Source organism: Onychomys torridus, chromosome 10 (genome assembly GCF_903995425.1).
Source record: "Onychomys torridus chromosome 10, mOncTor1.1, whole genome shotgun sequence".
Classification (NCBI taxonomy): Eukaryota; Metazoa; Chordata; class Mammalia; order Rodentia; family Cricetidae; genus Onychomys; species Onychomys torridus.
In genome coordinates, this window is record NC_050452.1 from 20,482,292 (window position 1) to 20,496,537 (window position 14,246).

General features: G+C 38.8%; 1 protein-coding gene across 1 annotated transcript in view; it reads right to left on the bottom strand.

Moving 5' to 3' along the window:
• Positions 1-201: 201 nt before the first annotated feature.
• Positions 202-14,246, bottom strand: part of Abca13 (ATP binding cassette subfamily A member 13) — a 428,395-nt gene continuing 414,350 nt past the window's right edge. Inside the window, exons 61-63 of the mRNA XM_036201460.1 lie at positions 5,268-5,373; positions 3,102-3,239; positions 202-300 (exon numbers count right to left, since the gene is read on the bottom strand). Coding sequence (XP_036057353.1) covers positions 202-300; positions 3,102-3,239; positions 5,268-5,373 — 343 coding nt within the window. The remainder of the gene's footprint in view (positions 301-3,101; positions 3,240-5,267; positions 5,374-14,246) is intronic.

Below are 14,246 nucleotides of genomic sequence, written 5' to 3' on the forward strand. Positions count from 1 at the left end.
GACAATCAGAGGAAAAAAATCTCTAGGAGTCTACATTGGAGAATGATCTTGCAGTTTGTTGTTTACTAATAAAGAAAGAGTTTTGAATTAGAAATTGAACAAGAGAATGCATGACTGCCTGAGCATTTCTTCCCAATCCTCAGCTGTGCCTGTGTCTGGTCTTTGATGAACTGTCATGAAGGACAGGCTTACTCCTCCTGCCTAGATACGTGAATGGTACAGATGGTGACCATCAGTGGATGGTGGATCAACAGGAACATGTGGAATTTGCAGCTGTTCGGTGGCAAAATTAACAAAAACCTGAAAGAATTAATGAAAACAGTTATAGTTTGTAGTTAAACTCAGTACTCTCCTTAAGGAAAGAAAATATGTCTCAAAAAAAAAAAAAATGGGAAAAGAAGAAATGGAATGAATAGGTATAAGATATTATGGTAGACTGTCATATACATTAGTAAACAAATTTAGTAATATAGCAGCCTTTGCACTGTTATGAATTCTTATATGTTGATAAAATTATAAACTTTTTACATTCCTATTTAAGATAATTTGTATATTGATACAAATACAGAACGATGTTTGTTATATTGTACACATATTTTTACTCTCATATGAAATATTTGTATATTGATACAAATGTGAATTTATATCTGTCATACTGTATGTATGTTCTACTTCTGTTTAAGATATTCTGTATACTGATATATATTTAGGATTATTATCATATCGCATATTGCACTATACATTCCTACCTCTGTTAAAGTTATTTTGTGTATTGTCACAATTTAAAGTCATTGTCCTTTTACTATACATCTGCTCACAGACTGTTTGCCTTATTTATAGGAAGCTTAGTCCTTAGGTTGTTTAGGTAGATAAGACTTACATAGTTATTGTCACCTATGCTTGTCATCTCTATAATTATGTTAGTTAGGTTATCCAGATTTATAAATACATAGGTCAGATGGACAGGTAATCTTCAAACACTTCATGGACCTAGAGAACATGTCATTTAAATAACTTAGAATTCTGTTGACATGAGACATAACTGCTCCTGGCAGCACCAATTTGATCCCGAGAGAATGTTGGGCTTCTAAGACATTTCCATTTGGAAGTTTGTCTTCTTGGCACAAAATGGCCTACTGGGCAAAGAACTGCCCTCGCCTCAACTGCTGACAGTACAAATGCTGTCCTTTCTGGACAAATGGGACACAAGGAAAGCGACCACTATACTTTGCCAAGACAGGGTAAGATGGTCTTTCAGAATTCCTGCTTCTGAAAATGGTCTGTCAGATACTCTAGGCCTGTAGCCAATTTGAATGCACCAACGATACTGAGAAACATTAGGTGACTGTCCAGGCTGCTAGCTGTCTCTGTCTACTCTTGCAAGACTCCCGAAAGTTGCTTGCGTCCTTCTCTCATTTCTCAGATATTATTATATTCCTTCTCAGGTCTTTGATGAGGTTGGAGATTAGCAGTTATAGTTACAACTTAGTATATATACATATATAATATCTTAGATAGGATATATTAGGTATTAGACTCAGGTTCTTTAGGATAGGACACCTTTTGGAATGATCTTTGTAACACGCCACCTATCCATGCCCTAGACTTCCCTGGATTTTACTATGTGTTTTTTGCTTGATATTGTTTGTACTTATTGTAATTCCAACTTATCTAGGTCATTATCCCTCATTACTCCTGGACAATATTTGATAACCATCTCTTTGTATATAGTCTTGTATTAGGTTAGAACTTTCTTATTTAGACAAAAGGGGGAGATGTAGTGGATAGGCATCCCAGCATTGGCCTGGAAGTTCCAACCCCCACTGAGGCTTCGGTAATGGTCACACCCACAAGGCGGGGCAGAGGAGGAAGCAGAAGACGAAGGATCGGGAAGAACTCACTCTCTTGGTTCCGGGACGCCGGACGCGAGAGGTGGACCGAGCAGAGTTCTCCAGAGAACGCCGCCGCCGGACTACCCTCTACCTTGCCAGACTCTGCGACCTACCCCTTCATTTGTAAGTTACCCCACAAAATAAACTTCCCTTTTAACTACGTGGAGTGGCCTTAATAATTCCACCAATAATAGTTCATAAGAACATTGGACCTTTGGTATTGATTATTATAAAAGAAAACATTGTCTCAGATACTGTCCAATCATCCAAAAAAATAACAAAAAACCAAGAGAACCAAGAACTCTGCTGTGAGACTATGTATTCTAGATATGGAAGGAAAGTTACATTCATGAAATCTCAACAATGTGGCAGCCTAAACAAGGCCTGAAAAGTGATTACCCCAGCTGACATGCCAACATAGATGGGTAATATCTTGCAAGGCCCCACCCCTAGATAAAGAACTACAGGTAATTAATTCCTATTAAGAGAAGGAGAATCAGTCTTACCCAGAAGGGAGATCCATAATTGGTGGATATTGGCTATCAAGTATTCAGCTCTAAAACCATTCACATGCAAACAAAACTAAATGGACTCAGCAGAATGAACTTATACATTTATACACAGGCACACGTAATAATATTAATGCATTTGAGAGAAAGCAGGAAGAGGTACATGGGAGGGCTTGGAGGAAGAAAAAGAAGTAGACAGGAATGATGTAATTATATTTTAATTACAAATAAAATGAAAAGGAAGACATCATGCCTTTTTACTACCCAATCCATTGAGCAGTCAGCTCCAGGAATAAAGACTAATTCACCTGGAAAGTATCAATACCTTGTAGTTTCAATAACTTTACATTCCTGGTGCTCTTAGGAAAACAAGCCCTTATTTTCTTCAGATTTAGCTATTGTTCTACTGCAGAACCAAATCTGTCATTTGGGATTGAAAAAGTTAGAAAAAGGAAGTTTAACAGAAGGGACTGTCCCATGCTTCCATGAACAAATGAAAGCTCTGTGTATTGAAAGAAGCATATCTGATAGACAAGCTTTCTAGCTTTTGCCATCTTCACTAGGCATTTGGAAAACCGAGTACAGTTAATTAAAAGAAGTGGTGTGCTGAAGAAGCAATCTAACTATTTTTAAAGTTTGCTGGATAAGGTTTGATCATTATACACAAGAACAACATGTTGTATTATTCGAGGTGGCATACCTGCTCCAGAGTGGTCTGGCTGATGGAGTAATGCTTGATATTCAGGACACTCTTGTTGTTCTCTAGAACTTTGAACAAGTCAGCTAGACACTCCCAACTTTTTTGTACATGATATTCTAGCAAATTAAGGCGCTGCCCCTACAAGTCAAAAAATAGGAGGAGTCAAGAATAGATATCATTGAACAAACTTAATTACACTATATTTCATTGTAAATGAATTCAAATGTGTTTTTAGAGCCACACATATTAACTACTGGTGATGTGTATAGGTTGATGATGGGAGTCACTGATGAACACTTATTGCTGACTGTTCACCCTGAGGCACATTAGAGAAGTAGCATTCACTTGGATTGAGATTATGCCCGGCCCCACTCTGTCCCACCATGTCATAAGCACTAGGATAGGCTTAAATGGCCAGAAGCCACCTACAGATGCTCCAGAAAGAAGCAGTGAACACAGCTTAATGGAAATACCTGAGGGTTCCCTGAACTTCACAAGCATCATGGGATTCTTGGATCCCAGTTTTCTTCTGCATTTGCTGAGCAACTTTTGGCAAGAAATTTACTCACTCTGATTCTTGTTCATGCTTTCCCATAGAGATAAGGACTTTTTTTTTTTTTTTACCATGTCTTTTAGAATGGTACTGGAACACAAATGATAGTGTCTCACAGGTTATTTGTTAAAATGAATAAAAGAATGGCTACTTAATGCCTATTGCTTGTTAGAAGTTATGATACATAAGAATAATGGTTGTCTAAAAATTTGCAAACTAGGCTGGAGAGATGCTCTTCTAGAGGACCTGAGTTCAATTCCCAGGACCCACATGGAAGGTTACAACATTCTGTATCTCCAGTTCCAGAGGAACTCTGGAAACAGGAGGACTGCATGCATCTGGCACACAGACACTGACACAGGCAAAATACCAATACACATGAAATAGAAATAAATGAACCTCAAAAAAATAATTCTAAGCAAGTGTAGTGGGCCCACACCTGTAAGCCCATGCTTGGGAGGCTGAGGGATGAGGTCTGGTCCACATGCAGGTCTAACTTTAGCTGGAGAGTCAGCTTCAGACTAGTCAGGCTATATAGCATGATTATGCAAAACATGCAAACAATAAACAAATAAGAAAGACAGAAAAGAAAAGAACTGTCCTAAGTGCTTTCAAAACTTCAATGTGTAGACGAACAACCTAATTACCTTGTCAAGATGTCAATTCATACTCAGTGGGTTGGAGCCTGCCATTCTGTGTGCCTGAAGGATATCATCTATTGAAGATATTCCTTCCTAGCCCATACACCATACTTGGTCACATCAATGTCAATGATTATAGTTCCAAGCATATGGTTCTTTTCATTTAAAAAATGTGGAAATTTCCAAGCTTATAGAATGTGAAAATTATAAACCCTGTAGCAAATACATAGAAGAAACTGATTTCTGCAATCTGACAAAAAATGAAACAAGCTAGCCAATGGAGCTGTGAGCAGGTTAAGAGGGGAGAGCATGTGTGAGCACAGTCTTCTCTGGGCTGTTAAAAAAGTAGCCATCAGAGTGATTGAGCAATGTCCACCATCCAGGTTCATTTCAGTTGAAACATGACCAATAATTCACAAAGGGGCAAAAAAAGACCATAGGTTCTGTCTTTTGGCAGTACAAAATAAAACAGAAAAATGACTAATAATGTATAATATGCTTTTGGCTAAAAACAGTAACACAGGTTATTAGGATTACCTCCACATATAGCAGCTTCAAACCACTTGAAACATCCCCTCCTGGAGGGAGGGTAAACTCATAAGAAAAGAAACCTAGGAAACTCACAAGGCCCAGGGTAAAAAAAAAATCACAAAATTCACAAAGGCCTTCCCCAAAGTTACTAAGGCAGAAAATAATAACAGGAGGGATGGGACTCTCTCCACTAGAGCTGCCATCAAGCGGTGAAGAGAATACCTGGGGTGCAGTTCAGGTGAGTAGTCACTCATCCTGGAGCTGGTTATTCAGTGATACCACTGCACTTGAGAAGTCCACACTCCTGTAAGTAACCCCAATAAACTCACTGGTTCACTGAACTAGTCCTAAGGGTTATCCTTCTCTAGCTTGTCATCAATGCCTTATCTTGGATGAATAGACATCTGTTCTTGAATTCTCTGGGGAAGTCACATAACATACCTTAAACTGGATTCCTGGGAAATGGAGCTTCAAGCAGTCAGAAATGGCACTAGGTTGACTTCCTTCTTTGTGGAGCCAAACTTTGACTGTATAACCATCACCAAACCTGAGTCCCCCCAAAAAAATAAAGGCAGTATTACACATCTGTTATTTTTGATTTACACTGATGGTGTTATAAGGCGATTTGTACAGACCTAGAGAATGTTAGTAACTACTTTAAATTCCCGGGGTATTTGGATTCTCAAAGACATAATATGGAAGGTTTAACTTGAAGTCCATTGTACAGTTGCTGTCAATTGTTTACATTGACAGAGACATTGGCTAAACTTTAAAAACAAATCAGCAACTCCAGAAATCAGCACATAGTCGATAAAAGAGCTAAGGTGAAAACGCAAGTCGTGAAGGCAGAGTGCTGAGTTAGAGGAAGTCAGAGGTTGCCCTGGAGACTAGCCTGGGAAGCACATTTCTACATTTGTTGCTTCAAGGCCTACAATGATTAAAATGTGGCTGGGAGAAGATGAAAAGGAATACAGAAGCAACTTAAGGACTTTTTTTGTCTATTATGTAAAAACATCATTTTCCAAGTTGAAGTAAGCCTCAGTGGAGAATCTTTAATAACCCATTGACTCCAATTTGTGTTGTCAATATAGCCCTGGGTGTAGGGCCAATGACAGGAGCTTGGTCTGTAAGAAAACTGACTTTCCATCCTACAGAAGCCATCATTCGCCCATAGATCCTCATTTAGGGTGGAAACTTAAAAACTCATTTCCCCTCACTGATAAAATGTTATTGGCTTGGTCTTATGCAGGTCTTGTGAAGGGCACCATAGCTGCTGTGAGCTCATCATGCAGTTGTCTGGTCATGTTTGGAAGATGAAGGTTCACTCCAGTCTTCCTCCCTTTTATGATGCTCCCTGGGCTTTGGGGAGGTTGATATTGATGTCCCATTTGTGGATGAGCCCTCCAGTAATACATATCCTTGGTACTTTTGTGAGTTATGATTCTTCACCAACCAATGTCCACTGCACAAAGAATCTTCTTTGATGAGTTCTGAGGGAAGCACTAATCCATTGTCACGAATCCTATTTAGAAGGCAGTTTGATGCTATGTCATTTAGTAGAATACTAGTAGGCAATTGTGCCCAGAGCCTGTGAGCTCCCTAATCACGGTTTCTTAGTCAGAAGTTATAGAATCAGGCACATTTTTTCCTTTGTGGAGCATAACCTATATCCAGCAAGAAAGCAGTTGATTGGCCTTATAATATTCCTGCCATTATTTGCACCCATGGATGTATCTTGCTTCAGTGGTCATTACTGTATGTCCAGGGTTCACAGATGGGTAAGTCTGTTGATGATCTTTTTTTCTCAGATGCCTGAACAGTAATTTCCACTGCTTTGAAATCTAGCCAGGAGGGAGGAAGAATAACAACCTTATTGCTCCATAACACATGACCAATGTATGTGGTGTTTTCAGCAATAGGGTCTTACCATAAAATTCTGGTGTTCAAGCAAAAGCAAAGACCATAGCCTACTACATTGTATTGGTAGATCAATTTCAAGCACTGAATATGGTATCTAGCACTAACTAACATATTACTTCAAGCTGAAAAAAGTAATTAGCTTTATTAAAGAAAGAAAATATGGTATGTCCAATTCTTATGACTGATCATCATTTACTTACAAAGCACCATTAGAGGAAAATGGACATTTAAGTAAATTTCGTATGGTAAGGCTGACCATAATATATGTTTTATAGCTTGAGTCTATGTGATAAGGACAGATGGCTTAAGATTACAAGGACTTCTTAGAGGGACACAGATAACCCTTGTGAGTTTCCCCTGAGACCTGAGTCCAGGGTCCTGTCATCCCATCTGCTGCCTTGACTTCAGATACACATTGTTAAAATAACATGATCCATTTGAGAGCACCAAACTGAGTTCTTGCCTGCCTTTCCTTCAAGAATGGAGTAGGTAGACATCAAACAGTGCAAATTGGAGAGGTACTTTGTTGTCAATTCAGGATTGATAATCTTTAAGGGTAAAACAGATTATCCTGTGGGATTAAAATGAAATAAATTTACAGCCTTGATAGCAGCAGAAGTATAACCCAGAGCCATTATATTACAGCCATTGCGGTTGTGTAAAAATAAGTTCAGACTTTTGGTAGCTAGGACAGGAGTAATTCCCTCCACCTGCAATCAATGGGAGGCTGGCTCCAGTGAGCTCCCTGATAGAGCAGAAGTCTCAGGAGCAGAGAACTAGGGAACCTTTTCAGTTATCCAAGGAATCTTGTGGAAGTAGCTTCAGAGGAGTGTGTCCTGCTGAAGCTCAGAGATTGGCTCTGATTTTTTGGTGTCCTCTTCTAATGGAATTCTGAAATCTATGTTGAAGGTATGTTGAATGAGAATGACCTGAGAATGGTCAAATATGTTGAGGACCATCTATACCCTTAAATTCTGGATCTCTGACCACATCCAGCATATAAAATTTTATCAAAAAGCTACTGCCAGTTCCGAGTGCTATGGTGGTCTTTGCAGGCTACTGTCTTCTGCTTTTCATGTCACAAGCTTGAGGCTTTGGCTGTCAAAAGTGGGACATTTATACAGTCAATGTTTTGTTTAGTAGATGTTACTGCTGCTTTGACAGCAGTCTGCTCTTTTTCCTTAGGGCTTAAGTTCCACCCATCAGAGAATTCTGCAGTGAGTGGGAAGCTTTGCATCTGGAACTCTTCTTACCACTATTGACCACAGCCTTCATACTTTCAGGCTGACAGCTTCTCATTTACACATGAGTAAGTTGCCAGAGGGCACTAATAAATACACATGAACCTTTGCTGTGGATATGTTCTGTATGCTGTGAATGTGTTGCTCTGATTGGTTGATAAATAAAATGTGGATTGGCCATTAGCCAGGCAGGAAGTATAGGTGGGACAAGGAGAGAGGAGAATTCTGGGAAGTGAAAGGCTGAGTCAGGAAACGCTGCCAGCCACCACCATAAGAAGTAAGATGTAAAGTATGGGTAAGCCACGTGCCACATGGCAACTTATAGATTAATAGAAATGGGTTAATTTAAGATATAGGAACTAGATAGCAAGAAGCCTGAGCTATTAGGCCAAACAGTTTAAATAATATAAACATCTGTGTGTTTATTTGGGCCTGAGTGGCTGCAGGCCCGGGTGGGACTGGAAATAACTCCAGCTACAAACCTAGACAAAGATGAACTACCTACCACTCCTATTCAGCCTTCTCTAGAAATCATACACTAGGTCCATACAGAGGATCTGTATCAATGGCTATCCTGCTCCACAGAAACAGGAACAAGAGGCTGGGTGCTTATTGACACTAGCTACTGAAACCGTCTTCACTAAGTGAAGTGGAATGGGTGGATATTTCCATACTTCAAGCAAGAAAGGCATAAGCCCAGATGGTAGAAGGGACTTCCCAAGGTCAAAAGATAGGACACTGGAGCTTTGAAGCATCTCCATCAAGTAGGCTCACAACTGTGAATGGGCACAGCATTGAGTCCTGTTGGAGGAACACTGTGTGGCAATATGTTCCTAGCTACTCTGATACCATTATGAAGAGCTTATGACAAAGATGCTGGATCCTCACAGCCTGCATTCCTCCTACAAAATGCCTGACCCTGGAAAGCTGAGTGAAATTTCCAAGCTCAGTTGTCACATCTAGAAATGAGGCTAAGAAGAGACACTGCCTAATAAGGTTGTTGGAGGACAGAATTAATTCATCCTTGTGAGTCATTTAGAACAGCTTTTGGAACTGTGTAAATAAGTAAATAAATAAAGAGTGTAATTTTGGCTCTATGCAGGATTTAAGCCAGAATGGAGCATCGCTCTATTTGATATTGAGAAGCCCACAGTTTATTTGGGAAACTTCCATGAGTAAACACAGATTGTAAGCTGGTGTGTGTAGGGGGCAGTGAGTGGAAAGAGAACTTCATGGCAACTTTCATTGCCAATGTACTTTGCAGTCTTTATAGGAATATTTTGTTAATGTATTTTGAAAAATTCATGCTAAATTCCAGAAACTGCCTGATACATTCTCTATATGCATATTCATATTTTAAATTCTTTCAAAGTTATGTTTCATTTGAAGTAACACTCTTCTAGCTTTGTTAAAGAGAAATAGAAGAAGGAAAACATTTAGTTCCTAGAAAAAAAATGTTTTCAAGGGAATATATCCCTTTAATGGGTAGGCAATATTCATGAATTTCTCAAGATTAGTCAGCAATACTTTGTAGACATAAAATTATAAAAGCATGTATATTTAACAATTAATAAAATCTTTATAAATCATTAAATTAATTTATGACATTATCTAATTTAGGTATTTAATTTAGGTTTACTTTCTCACTTGTGTCTCAGTGTACCAATGATCTAAACTACCCAGAGTATTTATTTCATTGCAAAATAAAAGACTAAAAGGTTTCAGCAGAGCCAGTGAGTCACAGGTTCATATAAACACTTATTGACCCAACACTCCAAGATGATCCAGTATGCACCATCATTTGTATAGCAGCAATCACATAAAGATAAATGAAAATCAGTATCAGGAGGCAAAGTTGTGTGTAAAAATACTTTGTGATACATTTCTTATTCACTGTAACATGTGTAACAAAATACTAAAACAGAAGCAAGAGTATCACAGAAACAAATGGAACGAACACAAGTACATACGCTAAAGGGTACTTATGAGTAAGCACATACTGAAGCTGAAATGACCTCTCCAGATGAAGCCCTGGACTTTTACAATTCTTGGCTCCAGACTCCATCTCTAAAAATATTTTACCCTATAATTAAAATTAAATGGTTCATGAAAATAGGTTAATTTTATTCTCAACCATTAAAATATATTTCCACAAAGAATCGTTAGTTGGAAAGAATGCTTATTATTACATGAATTATAAAATGTAAAATTATAGACTCAATAGAATATCAATTGTATAAACACACTTATAAAAATTTCAAATACAATGCTAGAATACTAGTTGAACATTCTATGACTATTAGTTATTTCTTTACCTACTTCTGAACACTAAAATAAAGAGCTCACATTACCATCATAATTATAAAGAAATACACATTGTTTCTAAAAACACAAAGGAAGTATTCTGATGTGCCAAGTTCTGCAAGTGCATTGCCATTCTGGCTTTTAAGTGTGCCTTCTAAAATTTACAGGCATAAAACTTCTAGACACAGAAACTAATATTTGAGTTAAAATAATGAAATATTATAAAAGTGAAATATCCTTTTAATATTCTTTTTAGATGTCTCTTTACACACAATTGAGTTTCATCATCTGATTCATAAGGAATCACACACACATACACATGCCTCTTGACATGTTCTTCCCAATAAACAACTGGAATATGAAATACCTTTTAAAAATGATGTTTCATGATAGAATATGAAGCATTCTATTGAACAGGGGACACTGTGATCCTGGGGTCTTACGTGAACTCCCATCAAGCATATGTATCACAATAATCCTAGGAGATACAGGAGCACAGATGCTTCAGACCAAGGCATCTGATTTACCACTTTCTTGTCTCACTATACTACATCCTACTCATTCGTGTCTGTGCAATATGCCAACTTTCAGTGATCTCCCTTCAGTACTTGATTTGCAATTGTTTACCTTTAGTATACATAAAGCAATGATAGAGAAGACAGAGTAGAGAGTGACTCCAAGGAAAGGTGGCAGAATATTGGGTAGGTAACAAATATATACATGGTTATGTGATATGAGGCTTGTATATCTGTGTAAAAACTCCCTCAATATTATATCATTCCTATATGACTCTTTGTAGTGATCTGAATAAAAATGTTCCTCATGAGCTCAAATACTTGAATGTTTGATTTCTTAGTTGGTGGGCTATTTTTGGAAGGATTATGAGATGTGGCCTTGCTGGAGGAATTGTGTTACTTGCTTTCAAAAGTCCATGCTAGGTCTGGTTTCTCTCTCTTTCTCCTGCTTGTGGATCAGATGTTAGCTCTGAACTACTGCTCCAGCACCATGCATGTCTGCCTTAGTGAATACTGTCAGGATGGTCAATAACACTCGTCCTTTGAAACTGTAAGCAAGCCCACAAATTAAATGCTTTCTTCTGTAAGTTTCCTTGGCCATGGTGTCTCTTAATAGCACTAGAACAGTATTTAAGACAGTCTTCTTCTAGAGAGACAAGAAGCCAGTAGAGAGGACAGATGATAGTTCTGTCTTCGTCTGTCTTGAGTGAGGGACCACGCACATATTATTCCATTTAATTTCCCAGAGTTTTCTATACCACTGTCTCTAGATCTGCAACACAAACATGAAATTTGAATCACATTTGGTGCTAAAGAACTTGTTTATCTCACATAGCTCAAGGGACTAGAAGGACTCACAATTTCAACATTCAAAAATTCAAAAACTCAATCTTCCAATACAATGTCTTCCAATAGCTGCCACACCTCTGTTCTTTAAATGGCCACTGTGACAACAGTGTATTCATTTTACTCCTCACAGCTACCTGTGCACTATTGCCCACAGATGGGATATTTTCTTCATAAGGTGAACAGTTCTGATGTCATTCCTGTGGTCACTCATCTTATTTTCTGTAGGGCTAGGACAGACTAGAACTCATTCCACAAGCACATCTTTTCATCTTAAGTGTCTTTGTTATTCAACTTTCCTTAAATTGAGCTTGGAAAACTTCACAATAATAAACAAGAACAACTGTGAAGGTTATGTATTCAAGGTGTTAATGTAAAAGAACCCCTGACAATTATCAAATAATAATGAAACAAAACAAAATGGAGTTTTCCATCTGGCACAACATTCCTTCTGGGGGGGGGTGTCTTTAAAAAGTGCCCCCAGAAAGCTTCTGAATTTAAAGACAAGATCATATTGGTAGACAACAAGGTTTCTCAAGAAAAGAAAGCTTTAGCCACATTAGCACGCCTCTCAAAGAAGATTCTCCTGAGCATGTAGAGGATAATGAGCCTGACAGGCACACTTAAGGGATGGGATATTTGTTTTGGTTCAGTTCCAAACATGGATGGATGGTGTCTGTCTATCATGGCAGAGCAGGCCTAGCAGAGCAACCTCATAGTTGAAGGACCTTATAGTTGCAACTGTTCATATCACACCAGACCAAAAAGCAGAGCACAGAACCAGGGGCCAGACTCTAAGCATCAGAGTCCCGCCCTGAGTGGTCTGCTCCTACCAGACAGGTCCTACCCCCTAAAGACTTCACAGCTTTCCCTATTAGTACCTTCAACAGAGGAAGAAGCATTCAAACTATGAGCTGGTAGGTGACACTGCAAATTTAAGACACTATAGAGCTATTTTCTAATTACTCTAGTAGGCAAAGATCTGGAATTCAGAGTTTGGGCCAACAGTTTTATGAAGAAATGTCAACAGAACCGTAGTTGTCACACTAAGGAAACCATGCTAGTTTCAAAACTAAAAGTTTTGACTTAAAAATTAAGCATCACAGAAATAAGCAACCACTTTGTGATTGGACTTAAAACATTCCACAAGATGAAACCCATACGTTGGACCATTACTTGGGCAGGAATCCATGGCTAGACAGGCCATAGGATCCAGGCCATAGGATCCCACTACTACTAATCTACTAATTGGAGATAGTATTAAACTAACTGCTAAAGATGTATCACTGTATCCATAGATCATTGCATTTCTCAGTTCTCCTCACAGAAACTTCTGTTTGCAGTGGAGGGTGATCAACACAGAGACCCACAACTGGCTAAGATGCAGAGAATGAGAAACTGCAGAAGACTCTTCCCTAAATGGAACACATATCCTATCCTCACTCCTCCTGAGACTGGGGAATGAGGCCGGAATAGGAAACAAAAAGCATGGAAGAGCTAGAGGCAGTGGACACCTGAAAGAAAACAACGTATTTCGGACAGAGAAGTACAGCTGCACATAGGAAACCACAGTGGTTGTAGCAGCATGCACAAAACTTGTGCAACAAATAACATATCCTGCATGGGAATGGGAATTGGGTACAAAATTTCACCCCTAGTCATGATGTTATCAGCAACTATTAACTGCTAGGAGATAGAGGGGTTTCTCTAAGAGTGAAGCTCCAGATAGGCCAACCATGCCTCAGTGGGAGATCACACTTTCAAGGACACTGGGCAATACAAATTTGTCTTGATTGGTTAAAAAGCAAAATGAAAAAAGGACACAAGTTAGGTTGGTAGGAAAAGTGGAGTGCATCTGGGAAGAGTTGGGTGTGGAATGTAAACATGACAAAAACTCTTTGCATGAAATTCTCAAAAAAAACTCATAAAAATTTATGAAATAAGAATATTTTATTGAAAAGAAAAAAATTAAAAGTCAAACTTGGGCTAGGGGTATATCTCAGTACTAGAGTATTTGCCTAGTACATACAGCTTGTCAGTGTGTTCACTAGCATAACAAACCAAAGAATAAACTCTTTTTTTAAATTTATTTTATTATTATTATGTGTTTTAATTTTACACATCAGCCATGGGTTCCCCTGTCCTCCCCCTCCTGTTCCCACCCCCACCTTCCTCCCAGCCCCTCCCCTCCATTCCCATGTCCTCCAGGACCAAGACACCCCTGGGGATTCATTTAAACCTGGTGGACTCAGTACAGGCTTAGACAGGGACACTCTTGCCTGTGCCTGTGGGCTCCCCAGGATGGCTGCTGCCCTTCATGTGCCCTTCATGTGCCCTTCATGCTGCTCTCTGCAGGACTCTTTTCCTCCACCCTTCCAGTCTGATCTCTTAGTTCTGAATGCCACAAAACTGACCTTGGACCCAGAATGAGCATGTCATTCCCATGTGTAAGACAGAACCATGGGCTTTTCTGACATTGTCCCTAATATCCCTGCAGGTGCCTTAGTATCTGATAAGGCACAGAATGTAGGGAATTCCTTGTTAGAATTTTGTATTGTATAATGAAAACAATATTTTCTTCTTTATTAAATAGT